Source organism: Triticum urartu, unplaced genomic scaffold (assembly GCF_003073215.2).
Source record: "Triticum urartu cultivar G1812 unplaced genomic scaffold, Tu2.1 TuUngrouped_contig_5986, whole genome shotgun sequence".
NCBI lineage: Eukaryota > Viridiplantae > Streptophyta > Magnoliopsida > Poales > Poaceae > Triticum > Triticum urartu.
Genome location: NW_024116707.1, coordinates 867 through 15,542, shown reverse-complemented (window position 1 = coordinate 15,542; position 14,676 = coordinate 867). Strand labels below are relative to the sequence as shown.

Below are 14,676 nucleotides of genomic sequence, written 5' to 3'. Positions count from 1 at the left end.
CGCCTCCGGGCTCCGAGACGTAGGGCTGTTACTTCCTTCGAGAAGGGCCTGAACTCGTAAACCTCGCGTGTACAACTCCTCCATAGCTAGGATCTTGCCTCTATATTCCTACCCCCCATTCTACTGTCAGACTTAGAACCACGACACCTGATGAGCACAATTATGAGCTATTTCATTCAGCTACCTTGAGACAAAGAAAAAAGTGGCCTGAAGCTGTGAGGAGCAACCAAAGATCTAAGCTAACTGACTTCTGATCTTTCTGCAAATAAGGAGCCCTGACCAATATAGAAGCAAAAACATAGCAGCAGTTCCAGCCGACAGAGGGAAATTTGATTGGAAAGTAGAAGCTTGTCCAGTAATTGTAAGATCCGAGCGTCCAGGATTGTTTTAGCACTTCCAGGAGGCGTTAGAGAATCTTTTCGGCCCTGCAATGTGAAGATCAGACGCAATTGTGTTCCCTAGAGCTGGCCTTTGGACGGTCTATGTTTTCCCTTCATCCTGAAGTTTATTGAAACACACAAGGCCCACAAAATGCCAAACCTGTCATTCAGCTCAATAGCAACGAACAACATGGATTGCAAAGCCCTGAAATTGAAAATTAGATAGAAGAGAAACTACAGGGCAAATCATACTCCTATGAGCTGAAGCGAAGCAACATATGTCGGGTTCAAAAACTGATCTAAGAACCTGATGAGCTACATTATGAGCAATACCATTTATCTGTTTAGAAATGTGAAACACCTGTGATTGAAGATCTGAAGAATAGTGGAAGAAATCAGCCAAAGTTTTCCTGATAGACCAAGGAGTGGAAGCTTCAGAAATCCTTTTATTTGCCGCAACCGAAGCCAAGGAAAGACAATCTGTGAGAAAAGTAGGTCTGGTAATGTGCAGACGACTGGCCACCTGTGCGGCAAAAAGAAGGGCAAGAGCTTCAGCTTGCAAAGGTGTGCTTGTAATGGATGTGGACGCCTGAATCTGCACATTTACTTCAATTTGATCTTGTTGCAAAGAAAGATAGACTCCAACTCCAGTAGCTGCCGCTCCCTGAGTTAAACCTGGAACTTTTTTACATTTAAAAGCAGCATCAGAATAAATTTTGGGGCCTACAATAAGAAGATCAGATTTAAGTGTTTGACCCTGCAAAGGAATTTGGTTAGTGGAAATCGAATACCGGATGGGGGTCTGCGGCTGTAAGTGTAGAGAGTTGTTAAGAAGATCATTAGATTCAGAAGATAAAGCATTTGCAACGATATTAACATGGTGAGGGAGAGCCTTTTTCCTGTCAAAAATAAAATCATTTCTTACTTTCCAAAGGCACCACATAAAGTTGAGAATGTTAGAAATAGAAGCGTGTGGATGGTTCATATTAAGTAAAGCAAAAATAATGTTGTGCATATTGGAATAGCTCTGAATTAAAACATCTGATCTAATATACCAAGGATGGCCGAACCAAGCTGCTCTAGCAAAATCACAAAGAAAAAAGAGGTGAATCTCATTCTCCTGTTGGCCACATCTGCAACATAGTTCAGAAATATGTATAGAAAAACGACCAGCCCTCAAACCTGTAGGAAGAGCTTTCCGAAGAAGCCTCCAAGCAAATGTTTGGACCCTGGGAATCATAAGCTTTTGCTTCCAAATCATCTTGAGAAGATTTTTAACCTGCAAAGAAACATGAGAAGGGGCATTCCTCGGATTGGCATGAATATCTTGCAAACACAATTTATAACCAGATTTAGAAGAACAAATTCCATTAGGAGTAAGACCCCAACATAGCATATCAGGACAATCTTCATTTTCCTATGGCTAGTCAGACACGAGCATGTCAATTCGCCTATGTGATGTGTGTTTGTGCTTGGATCTAGGCACCGGGTCAACAACTCTGATGTTGATGGCGATATGATGATTCATTTTCCTATGGCTAGTGGCAACCCCAATCCACCTTGGGTCCACCTTGGCACCTTCATTGCTGCCTTTTCCAAGGTGTTGACGGGAAGGATAATGGCATTCGTGTTTGAAGAAGACTGGATTGACTCAGGAGTTTCCATCTCACATGCTCAAGTCGAGTCGAGATTTAGTGAAGTTTCTTAAGAATCCTCGCAACGGATCAGGAGAAGTATACGCGTCGAATGATCATCATTTTTGCTGCAGCGTTCTCGACGAGTGGTGATGTTGACACTAATAGACTTCGTTCTTGGCAGTCTCAGTTTTTCGGGGTGAAATCCCTAAGGCTGACCCGTGTACCTGGCAATGGCGGTTTTCTAGTAGTTCCCTTGCTGAAGGCATTGTTTGGAGACTGAACCTTCTCCAGGGTGAAAATCTAGGATCTGACTATGATAGTTGGACCGACCAGACGATGACGGTGTTTTTGCACTGTTTCCTTCAAGAGGCGTCGCTTTGGAGAACCTTTTTTGGAGTACATGTGTCATCACTACTAGTGATGCTCTTGCTGATGTGAGTACGATTGTTTTGGCGGGGACTTTGTTTTCTTTTTTCTTTTATTTTTTCGATTGTGTGCATCCTTAATGTTGCAGAGCCTGAGTGAAATTGGTATCAACTTGATATTAATATATTTCCTTTATCAGGAAAAAGATCACGGGGAGGCCCATCACATTCCCTATCGGCAATCGCCACAAAGTCGCCACCTCCCACTCACGTACAGAATGGTGCAACCAACAAGCTAACAACCCCGATCTGGTTAATTTGAACCCTTCCTTCCCTTTATTGGTTCCTTTCCGCTTTCTCCTTCTTTTCATTTTTTCATTTGCTTTTTCCTTTTTGTTTTCTATTTTTTCTTCTTCCTGGGTCAATGAATTATCTCGCAAATACGTGCACTTTTTCTTCAAATTGATGAACTTATTTTGAAATTAGATGAACTTCCTTTCAAATTGATGAACTATTTGAAAACTTTTTGTGTATTTTTTTAAATCCATTAACCTTTTTTTTATTTTCCTGATGAACTGTTTTCAAATGAATGCACTTTTTTTTCAAATCTGTTGAACTTTTTTCAAAATCGATGAACTTTTTTGGATTCGATGAACTTTTTCTAATTATGATGAACTTTTCTCAAATTCGATGAACTTTTCTCAGATTCGATGAGCTTTTTCCAGTTATGATGAACCTTCTCAAATTTGATAAACTTTTTTTTAGATTCAATGAACTTTCTTCAAATTCAATGAATTTTTTTTTGAATTCTATGAACATTTTTTAAAAATCAATGATTATTTTTCAAATTTGTGAAACTTTTTTAAAATTTCAATGAATTTGAAAAAAAGTTCATCAAAAATGAAAAAAATCATCGTTTTGAAAAGAGTTCACGAATTAGAAAAAAAATCATCAAATAAGGAAGAAGAAAATAAACAGAAAACAGAAAATGGAATAAAGGAAAAAGGAAATAAGGCAAAAGGAAAGAAGAAAGAAGAGAAAGAAGATAAAAACGGAAAAGATGTAAACATTCACGCCTACCCAAGCGTCCTAGTGGTCAGCCTAGCGTAGCAGGAAGAATGAGGACGCAGGTTCGATTCGTTAGCGGGGGCGCTTTTGTTTTTGCTGAATTTTCTTTTGCATGCACTGCGCCCCTGTATTGGGCATTTCTTTTTGCGTGCGCTCCCATATTGGGCATTTCTTTTGTGTGTGCTGCGCCCCCGTATTGGACCGGCCCAAGAGCCCTGACTAGGAGCTCCCCTTTTCTTAGCGGGGCACTTTCATTTTTGTTGAATTTCCTTTGGCCGATACTAGGCGTCGGCGCACCGGCCGAACGCTTCGGCCGGTCCAACCCTAGCCGTTAGATCGGCCCATCCCGATCCGTTGGATCTTTATCCAATCAGGTCATCTTCTTCCTCTGGCGAGCGCGGACAGGAAAAAGTAACCCCGTCTCGTTGAATTTTCTTTTGCATGCACTGCGCCCCTGTATTGGGCATTTCTTTTTGCGTGCGCTCCCATATTGGGCATTTCTTTTGTGTGTGCTGCGCCCCCGTATTGGACCGGCCCAAGAGCGCTGACTAGGAGCTCCCCTTTTCTTAGCGGGGCACTTTCGTTTTTGTTGAATTTCCTTTGGCCGATACTAGGCGTCGGCGCATCACCGTATTGGGCATTTCTTTTGCGTGTGCTGCGCCCCCGTATTGGACCGGCCCAAGAGCGCTGACTAGGAGCTCCCCTTTTCTTAGCGGGGCACTTTCGTTTTTGTTGAATTTCCTTTGGCCGATACTAGGCGTCGACGCACCGGCCAACGCTTCGGCCGGTCCAACCCTAGCCGTTAGATCGGCCCATCCCGATCCGTTGGATCTTTATCCAATCAGGTCTTCTTCTTCCTCTCGCGAGCGCGGACAGGAAAAGTAACCCCGTCTCGCCGGCCGCACGTGTTTCCCCTCGTCGCCATCCCCTTGCCTGTCCTCCCCGTCTCTGATCGCCGCCCGTCTTCGCCGGCCGCCCTGGTCACCGGTCCCAGCCCTCGGCGGCCGAGCGCTTTCCCCCTTGCCTGTCCTCCCCGTCTCTGATCGCCGCCCGTCTTCGCCGGCCGCCCTGGTCACCGGTCCCAGCCCTCGGCGGCCGAGCGCTTTCACCGCCGTGGGCGTCCTCCCCGTCTCTGATCGCCGCCCGTCTTCGCCGGCCGCCCTGGTCACCGGTCCCAGCCCTCGGCGGCTGTCCTCGTCACCGGCTTCGCCCATGCAACAGTGTAGCTTCCGTGGCAACCGTTGTAGCTCCAATGGCGACGACCGGAGCTCACCGGCGTGCTCACCGGTGTGCTCGCAGGCGCTCATCCCCCCGCTTACAACAAAAAAAAATCAAGCGCCCAGGGAGATGCCCAGTGCTGCAACCTACGCCGAAAAAGCTACAATAGGTGACGAAAAAGGCTTCAACCAGCTATGGAAAAAGTTTCAACTCGTATGACGAAAAACTATGAACGACAAAAGAAAAGTTACAACCGGTGACAAAAAAGCTTCATCTGGCGATGAAAAAAGCTTCATCCGATAATGAAAAAAGCTTCAACTGTGAAGCCGTAAGCCATGGACGACAAATGAAAAAGCTACAACCGGCTGTTGCAAAAGCTACAACTGGCATTGAAAATGTCACACGGTCGTAGCAGAAAGAAATGCCGGTTCCAACACAAAAACAATGTAGCATATCCAACATGCCCACACCCGGCACTGCTCGTGGCTTTCCCCCTCGCCGGTCGCCGGTTGAAACTTTTCACACATGCAATTGAAGCATTTCTGTTAGCGGTTGCAACTTTTCTGATTTGCATAGTCTAGTTGTAGCTTTCTCTCTCAATGGTTGGAGCTTTTTCCAACTACAGTTGAAGCTTTTCTATCAAATGGTTGTAGCTATTTTCTTTTTAGCAGCGCTTGGCCAAGGCTTTTTGTGTCATTTCGGTTGAAGCTTTTTTCATTGAAGGTTGTAGCATTTCATGTCAACGGTTGTAGCTTTCCGGCGATGGCGCTGACAGCTTGTAGCTTCCTCAACATCCGGTTGAAGCTTTCCATCAAGGGGGATGAAGCTTTTTTGTAAAATGGTTGCAACATGAGGGGGTGCGACGGTTTCTGCAGAAGCCTCTGGTGTTGCCCATCGCCGCCCGACTCGTCGGCGGTGAGGCAGAAGCACGAGGCGTGTGGGAGTTGCAACCGCCGGGAATGAGATTGGTCAACGGCCTTGCTGCATCCAATGGCGAAGGGAGGTGTAAGCATGCGGGGTGAGATCTACATCGATAGCCGTGCGGGGATTCGATCTTCCATGGCCGACGGCGAGCTCCTCAAGCGTTGCAGTGATGGAGGCAGGAGATGCGGGCGTCGACGCTGCGTGCTACAACGATGGACGCAGGAGGCGAGGATGGGGCGAGATTCATGCAGCTGCGAGACGGGGATGAGGCGAGACCCGCGAGATAACGCGGGAGGACTAGTCAACTCGGGTCCACCGCGCCACGTGGTTGCTCGCGAGTGGGTCGCGCGTGCGCGCGTGGACTGGACCGGCCGAAGCTTCCGCCGGTGCACCGTCTCTCAACAGTTACCCGTATTGGGCATTTCCTTCTGCGTGCGCTGCGCCCCCGTATTGGGCATTTCCTTTTGTGTGCGCTGCGCCCCCCGTATTGGGCCGGCCCAAAAGCGCGGCTGCATGGGCGCCGAAGGCGCTGACTAGGAGCTCCCCTTTTTTAGGTGTAGCCAGGAGGGAAAATCCTACTTGCCGCTCATTGCGGCAAGTAGTCGACGCTTCGCACAGGGCAGGTGCGAGGGAGCGACCGAGTGGGCCGGCCTGTTTAGCGTTACAGCATACCCCGATTTTTGGAACCTTCTATGATGTTTCCAGCCGGTTTTTTCCGGTTTTGGGAACCTTCTAGAAGGTTCCTGAACCGGCTTTTTCTTTTTTAGTTTCTTTTTTGTTTTTCGTTTTTCTATTTCTCTTCTTTTTCTTTTTTCTTTTCCTTTTTTTCTTTTCAAGTTTATTTTCAAAAAAATCCGAATTTCAATTTTTTTCCTGTTTTTCAGATTTTGTTCAAAAATTCAAAAAATGTTCCCATTTCACAAAATTTGTTCATAAATTCAAAAAATGTTCCTGCTTTCAAATTTTTGTTCCGAATTTTCAGAAAATGTTCCTGTTTTTTCAAAAATTGTTCAAATTATTTTTGTTCATTTTTGAGAAATTTGAAAATTAATGGCATGGATTTAAAAAAATGCCTGTTCTCAAAAAAAATTCACAAATTTCAAAAAATGTTCTTATTTTTCAAATTTTTGTTCATGAATTAAAAAATGTTCTTGTTTTTCAAATTTTTCAAAAAATGTTCTTATTTTTTAAATCATGTTCAGTTTACGCAGCTGAAAAATGTTCACCTATATAAAAAATGTTCGCACTTTCAAAAAATGTTCGAAGCACTAGAAAAAAGTTTCCGTTTCAACTGTTTGGTCATGTATATAAATTCCTGTTTCAAATGTTTTTTCTTTTCTTTATTTTCTTTCTATTTCTTTGTGGTCAGGTTTTTCTTTTTCTGTTTTCTTTTTATTCAATTTAAATTTCTTTTTCCACAAATATTCAAGATTCTAAAAAAAGTTCAAATTTTTGAAAAAGTTCCTGTTTTCAAATTTTGTTCCTACATTCAAAAAATGTTCGCATTTTAAAATTGTTTGGGAATTTAAAAAACTGTTCCTGTTTTCAAATTTTGTTCCTACATTAAAAAATGTTCGCATTTTAAAATTGTTTGGGAATTTAAAAAAATGTTCCTGTTTTCAAATTTCCTACATTCAAAAAATGTTCACATTTTAAAATTTTTTGGGAATTTCAAAAAATGTACCTGTTTTCAAATTTTGTTCCTACATTCAAAAAATGTTCGCATTTTAAAATTATTTGGGAATTTCAAGAAATGTTCCTGTTTTCAAATTTTGTTCCTACATTCAAAAAATGTTCACATTTTCAAATTGTTTGGCAATTTTAAAAAATGTTCCTATTTTCAAATTTTGTTCCTACATTCAAAAAATGTTTGCATTTTAAAATTGTTTGGGAATTTCAAAAAATGTCTTGTTTTCAAAAATTTTCATACATTCAAAAAATGTTCGCATTTTAAATTTTTTTGGGAATTTCAAAAAATGTTCCTGTTTTCAAAATTTTGTTCACAATTTCAAAAAATGTTCTCGTTTTCAAAATTTGTTCACAAATTAAATAATTGTTCAGGGAGTTGCAGATAATGTGCAGGCTTTCAATTTTGTTCGGAATTTAAATAATGTTCCTTTAAAAAAACTGTTCACAAATTCAAAATACTTTTCTGGTTTCTATTTTTTTAATCTTTTTTGAAAAGGTTTGAAATTCGAATTTTATTTGTGTTTTTCGAATTTTATTTGTGTTTTTAAAAAGTGTTCACGGTCCGGCCGCTACAGTACATCTCTGAGCTGACCCTCTCCTTAGTTCATTTAAAATTCCGCGGTGTATAACAATCACTAACGCGCTGCCAGGTCGAGTGGCTAGCCAGAGTCCTTCAGAAGCCAGAGGTTGCGACTTCGATCCCCCACTGGGTCGCTCTATTTTTTACCTACACCGCGTTTGTTCGCTCGCTGCAGTGCTTCGAATGGGCCGGCCCACTCGGTGCGCGCCCCTGTGCGATATGGCGGCAATTTGCCGCAAAATGCGGCACATAGGACCTCTCAGCCAGGAGGGCTGCGGAGTTGTATTCCACTGAAACTCCTGGGCCGAAAGTGTTCACGCCAGGAATGGAGCCCATGGAGAAATTCAGACGATATTGTTGTGGACGAACACAACCCCACCCTCCCGTTCTCCGGCGAACGAGACGACACTCCGCTCCGCCGCTCCCCCCCCCCGCCAGCGGCTGCGGCGTCCTGCTCCCGCACGAGGAGCCTCCCTTTCGTCCGCGCCGCCAATCAGGCACTGGAAGCACGTAAAGTCCCCAAAGCCCAGCGGCCGTCACCCCGGCGCAACGCCGTCGCTGAGGTCAAGGCCGCCCCCGACCCCGTCGCTGCCCTAACCAGGTACACAGACCGGCAGCATTCGTTTCCTGTCCTTGTAGTGATTCCTCACAGCCCACAGTAAGCTCAGCTGCTGTAGCCTTTGGATTATCCCACTTGCGTACTGCTAACCAGAGTTGAATCTAAACCCTGCGAACTCTGCTACAGGCTCGAAGATATGTTGCAGACACAGGACTGCAACATAATCTTGCGCCACTATGGAGAAATCAGGCGATGGGATGTGCTTTCTAAGGTAGTTATCGGCGACTGTGAATTATGCCAGTGTCAGTAGACACGAGTCATTCTCAACTTTGTTTCAGGTCTTCGGGTGGATGCAGGAGCATGACATGCTCAACATTGCGTCTTACAGCAGCTATTTCAAGTACCTGGGGTTGAGCCGTAATGCTGCGAAAGCTCTGCAAGTGTACGGTTCCATTCAGGACCAGTCGACCAGAGTCAATGTTTCTGTTTGTAATTCTCTTCTCGGGTGCTTGGTGAAGAACGGGAGATCCGACAGCACCTTCAAGCTTTATGATGAGATGATACGAGGAGGTCTATCACCTGATCTCTTCACCTACAGTACTGTATGGGACATTGAACCCCCATCTTTCCATACTAGCATTTGTTTTAGGCTTCACACAACCTCTTTTCGCTTGGATGAATAACTTTTGCATTCTTTTTTCCTATCCACCCCCCAGCTGCTGTCAGGGTGCATGAAGTTGAAGCACGGGTACGCTAAGGCAATGGAGTTGATCAATGAGCTCAACTCACGCGGTCTTCAGATGGATAGTGTAATATATGGTACCCTCTTGGCAATATGTGCATCTCATAACTACTGTGAGGAAGCTGAGGCATACTTCAAGAAATTGAAGGATAAAGGCCATAATCCTAATCTGTTTCACTACAGTTCCCTGTTGAACGCGTATTCAGTAAATTCTTATTATGAAAAAGCTGAGCTGTTGATGAAAGATTTGAGGTCTTCTGGTTTAACACCAAATAAGGTCTATTTTCTTTGCTTGTCCCTTATTAAATCTTTTTATGATCTATGCTTTCTGATCTGCTGAAGTCCGTGATCCTGTCAGTCTCATTTCTAAGCTTGCCGTGTTGAGTACGTTTTTCAATAGACATGACACATCCCTATGACAAGTTGCACAATTGGTTTGCGTCGATATTGAGAAATTCTAGGTGACACTTGGGGGTGTAGCTTTCAGAGGTCATGTTCATGGTGCTTAAACTTCTATGCAACTTGGGTTTTTCAGCTGCATCATTTATGTTTCTTTGTTAAGGTATCTTGTGCAACTATATTATAACTTACAACTTCCATCATGTAGCATGTCAGTGAATAGTGTTTCTCCATCTGCGTGATAACAAATACATAACTGACACTACTTTTGCGATGCCTATTCTTGAATTACTTGGGCATACTCTGTCTAGGTGCTGAAATGTTCTGTTGCTGCTTTCCATATGATCTGTTGAATAGGGTTTCTAGTTTGATGGCTTCGGTTAAAAGTGAGGGCACTAGTGCTCATGTATCTTCTATAATATAGCCTCTCTACGACCAATCCCATCCACAAAATGCTGTTATTTTGTACGTCGACACAGTCTGCAAAATGTAACTGTGACCACTAATTTATATTCATAAAACCCAATGGATTATGATACTACGGAAGTACTGAGGCAAGACCACACATGTCATTCCAAGTATCCGATGTCAATGCTTAAAAGGATATTGTTAGTCAAATATTTGAAGTTTGACTAAAGGCCTCGTTCGCAATGGAGTTTTTCCAGAGGAACATAGGAAGAGTGTAGAAACAGCCAATCCATAGGAGTTGATCTAGTGGTATTTACTTCACAGGAATTTACCCAGATGAACACTGTAGCAGACCAGAGGAACCCTATTGGGTTCCTCTGATTTTACGGGAACTAAAACATTGGGTCCAACCTCATTTTTGCGCGGAAGCCCGAGGCAAAGAGAGATAATGATACCATGTGATATAACTTGTTTGCCATGGGCTTTAATGGTCCAAGAAATAGGCATGTGCAGCCTATGCTCCTGTTATGATAGCATTGTTAGAGTTATATTTATGGTGGCCTTTGGCCTTTTGCATTCTGGCCTTTGGCCTCCCCTGTACATGTATATATGATGGCGTTCGCCTCCTGATAATACTAAGTTGCATATTTCCTAACAAGCATCACTTCTCTGCTGCAGCATTGTCATTGTAGTAGCATTCCTGATTTTTTATATTCCTATGTTCCAAACACGTTAAAATTATGTCCAAAATACAGATTTTTGTGAACCGGAGGGAGTACCTACTATCTAATTCTCTGTTGAATGCTGTACTCATGCAATTGAACTTCTATACATTTCGAAATTATCTTTGGATATTCAAGAAAATGGTGCTGCTATGGATGTCAATCTAACTTCTCATTAAATTCCCTTTGCAGGTTATACTGACCACTTTGTTGAAGGTATATTCTAAAGGTGGTCTGTTTGAGAAGGCTAAGGAGTTGCTAACTGAATTGGAAGCCTCAGGCTTTGCACAGGATGAGGTAAAACATGTGATCTCACACACAACGCTGCTCATATCTAAGTTTGTATGGTCCTATAAATTGACCGTAATTATGCTTTATGGCATGCTGTGTACAGATGGCATATTGCATATTGATTGATGCACTTGCCAAAGGAGGAAAGATATGGGAAGCAACAATGGTGTTTAATGAAATGAAAGAAAAAGGTGTCAAGTCTGGTACGATATCTAACCAGAAATCCCACTGAAGTACCTCTATCAGTTTGTCGTTCTAAATGCAACGATGCAGTTCCTGGATCCTGATTAGTAAACTGTGTTTGCCAGTTTTAAGCATTTGATTTTCTTTTGTCTGCCTCTTATAACTTATTCATTTGATTGCATGACTCTGACTCTCTGTGTCTCTTAGTGGGGTGCTATTACTATTTGTGTCTTCTTGATCTTGTCTGATGACCTTATCCTCTGGTTTCTGCAGATGGCTATGCATTTAGTATCATGATTTCAGCATTACATCGAAGTGGTTATCGTGAAGAAGCAAAAAATCTTGCAAAAGAATTTGAGGATCAGAATGCCACATATGATCTTGTTATGCTTAACACATCACTTCGTGCTTACTGCAATACATATGATACGGAAAGTGTAATGAGAATGCTGAAGAAAATGGATGAGTTGAATATATCACCTGATGATATCACGTTTAATACCTTAATAAGGTACTTCTGCAAGGCAAAGGTCTATCACCTAGCATACAAGACGATTGTAGATATGCATACGAAAGGCCATCAACTGAATGAGGTATTTTGGTTCTTGTATCTTGGAACAAGTCTCTAAAACGTCTTATATTTATGTACAGAGGGAGTATATCTTTACTAAGCTACATTCTGGATAAAGCCAATTGTTAAATTCTTGGTAAATTCGGTTTATTGGAATTATGACATGCTTGCAGAACAGTGTGGGGCATCACATATTTGTTGTGATTCTGTTAGTAACTAAAATTTCTATAAACCTTGTCCAGGAGCTTTGTTCTGAGGTAATGGTGCAGCTAGGAGAAGCAGGTTTTCCTTCTGAAGCGTTTTCTGTGTATAATATGATGAGATATAGTAAGAGAACAGTTTGTAAATCTCTTCACGAGAAGGTTTTAGGCATCTTAGTTCCAGCAGGACTTCTGAAGGATGCCTATATAGTTATTAAGGTATTATGCTTTTGGCATTTACTACCGGTATCTCTATTGTTTATTTTGCGTGTATTCACTAACAAAAAAAATGCTGATTTAACAGGACAATGGAGAGTCGATATCTCCACGCTCTTTGGAGAAATTTGCTACACAATTCATGATCTCTGGCAACATAAATTTGATTAACGATGTTATGAAAGCCCTAAACCATTCAGGATGGCGTATAAGCCAGGTGACTCTTTTGTACTGTACTTGGTACTTTCTAAGTATAGTTTGGAGTTGAACCTGGATGGCTGGAAACTGAAAACTGGTAAAATCTTAGACCTGGCTAGGACAAAGGGGATGCTCCAAAAATCACATGATAGAAGTTGACTAAAATTTCAATGTTGCAACTTTGTATATACATACACTTGATATTCTTAAATCTGACATATATCTTCCAATGGTGAATGTGATCGTTCCACATGCAGGAAACCTTTGGTAGAGCAATTCAGCGATACATCCAGAAGCCCGATAAGAAGCAACTATTGTTATGCCTCTTGGACTGGATGACTGGTCAAGGCTATTCCGTGGACTCATCATCAAGGAACTTGGTTTTGAAAAATGCACAACTCTTTGGCCAAAAACAACTGATAGCAGAAATCCTTTCAAAGCAGCAAGCAGCTTCAAGGATAACAAATAAGCTCATTGATTAACACAAAATTTAATCAAATCGAAGTAGTTCAGATTCATCATATAATGTTCCGGAGATAGTTTTTTGATGATCGACGATACCAAATTCACAAGGGTCTGTCAGGTTACAAGTTATCATCCTCATGTTTCCAGGCTACAAGCAAAACTTGTTGAGTTTCAGATTATGGTATGCGGTGTATGTCTAAATATAGTTTAAATTTATCTATTATATCTATGTGCAATGTCTGAGCTTGACTTCACGTCTATTTTAGCCAGGCTATTCAATTCAGCGAGGTCACCCACTAGAACTGCAACTGGGATTGAGGATGATAACCGGTCTTGCAGTGATGTTAATATTGGATCTTGGAATGGCTAAGAGGAACGGAAGTAAGTTAATAGTTACATTTCTTGACAACTTCATCTGTGCAAGTTGCTCAAATTTGGTGGTTGTGCGATTGGCATTATGTTCTTGCTGGAAACAAGTGCGTAGTTCTGGAAAGCTGAACTGAAGATTTTTTAATCTTTTGGGGTGTTGCTGCACATGCTTTTCTGTAAAAGCATAGTGAAACATGGAAAGGGCATGTAGCGACCCGACCTCAAACGGTCAAGGCTATGTGTATCTGTGCCATCCTTGGATCGGTATGCTGGCACATACAGTACATCAATGTATATATCAAAGTGCAATCACATATATAAATAACGTAAAACTGATATATATATATCTCATAACTCTCAGCGGAAACAAACGAACGGGTGTGGAGTCCATAAACGCCAACAGCAGGTTGACTGTAGACCGTAACTCTACAACGTAACTCTTACTCGTCGTAGAAATTCCTGCAACATAAGATGTTGCAGCCCTGTAGGTCGGTACATTGAATGTACTGGCAAGTCACATCATAAGAATAATTAATCTATTTGTACATGCAATTTGGCTGGTGGGAAGCTCTAAGTTTAGCTTTTGCATAAAGCTAGTTTTTCCCTAGAATAAAAGATATTACTCTACCACTACAAGATAGCATAGGATGAGTGGGCAAACCCAACTCAATCGGTTCCTAAAGTTTCATTTAAAACCCAATTGTTTAAATTAAGAGTGATGAGATCTCCCAGCATTTCCATTACTAGATGTTCAAGTTGTCTATAACCGGGGACACGGCTAATCGATTAGGTTTTAATACTTTGCAGAGGTTTGCGTACTTTTCCCCACAAGACTCGATTGCCTCCCTTGAAGTTCTCGCAGTGCCTGGCGTTTGAGAACAGGATGACTGAGACATTGTCTTTCGAAATTATTTCCTCTTAACCCAGGGATAGACCAGTACACCTACTCATTCTACATCTGCTAGCCTATCTCGAAAGAGGTCACACTAACTACTCAACTAAGCAAGAGCCCATATTGACTTGTGGCTGCACACGTAAGCTTCTAGACATGAAAACATGTTTGATCCCTTTGAGACTGGGCGGACGGACCACTAGTGGTGCACCACCATGGATTTCCCATGCGTGCCCCACTATACTTCGCCACCATTCAAACCAATTTCCGCCTAGGTAGTTCATTTAAGTCTTGGTCCTGATTACTACTTTGTCACTCAAGTCTCGCCATGAACACTTCCCAATCCACGTCTACATTTGCGAGGCAGAAATAAACTTACACGGTGGTGACCAGGTTGTATGGTTCAGACCTACCTCAGATGAACTACTAGGTAAAAGCATAGCCATCGGGCATAAAACTCCTACCATGCAATCCTACTCCAAAGGACTAAGTGCATATATAAAACATAGATAATGGAAAGAATGGTCAAATGTGAACTTGCCTGGTAATAGTTGATGAAGAGTATATCGCTCTCAGAAATTTACTTAATAGAACTACTCG

At 42.2% G+C, this 14,676-nt stretch overlaps 1 protein-coding gene across 2 annotated transcripts; it reads left to right on the top strand.

Annotated features, from left to right (window-relative positions):
* Positions 1-8,290: 8,290 nt before the first annotated feature.
* LOC125529972 (pentatricopeptide repeat-containing protein At1g10910, chloroplastic) lies at positions 8,291-13,468 on the top strand (the record flags this gene model as incomplete). 2 transcript variants are annotated; one of them, XM_048694394.1, is given in 11 exon segments in its annotated part: positions 8,291-8,462; positions 8,607-8,691; positions 8,759-9,022; positions 9,137-9,439; positions 10,884-10,988; positions 11,086-11,185; positions 11,439-11,758; positions 11,979-12,155; positions 12,241-12,369; positions 12,608-12,996; positions 13,086-13,468. In XM_048694394.1, coding segments are annotated over 10 exon segments (1,880 nt in total), but the record flags the coding sequence as incomplete, so codon positions are not given.
* Between the last annotated feature and the right edge of the window lie 1,208 nt (positions 13,469-14,676).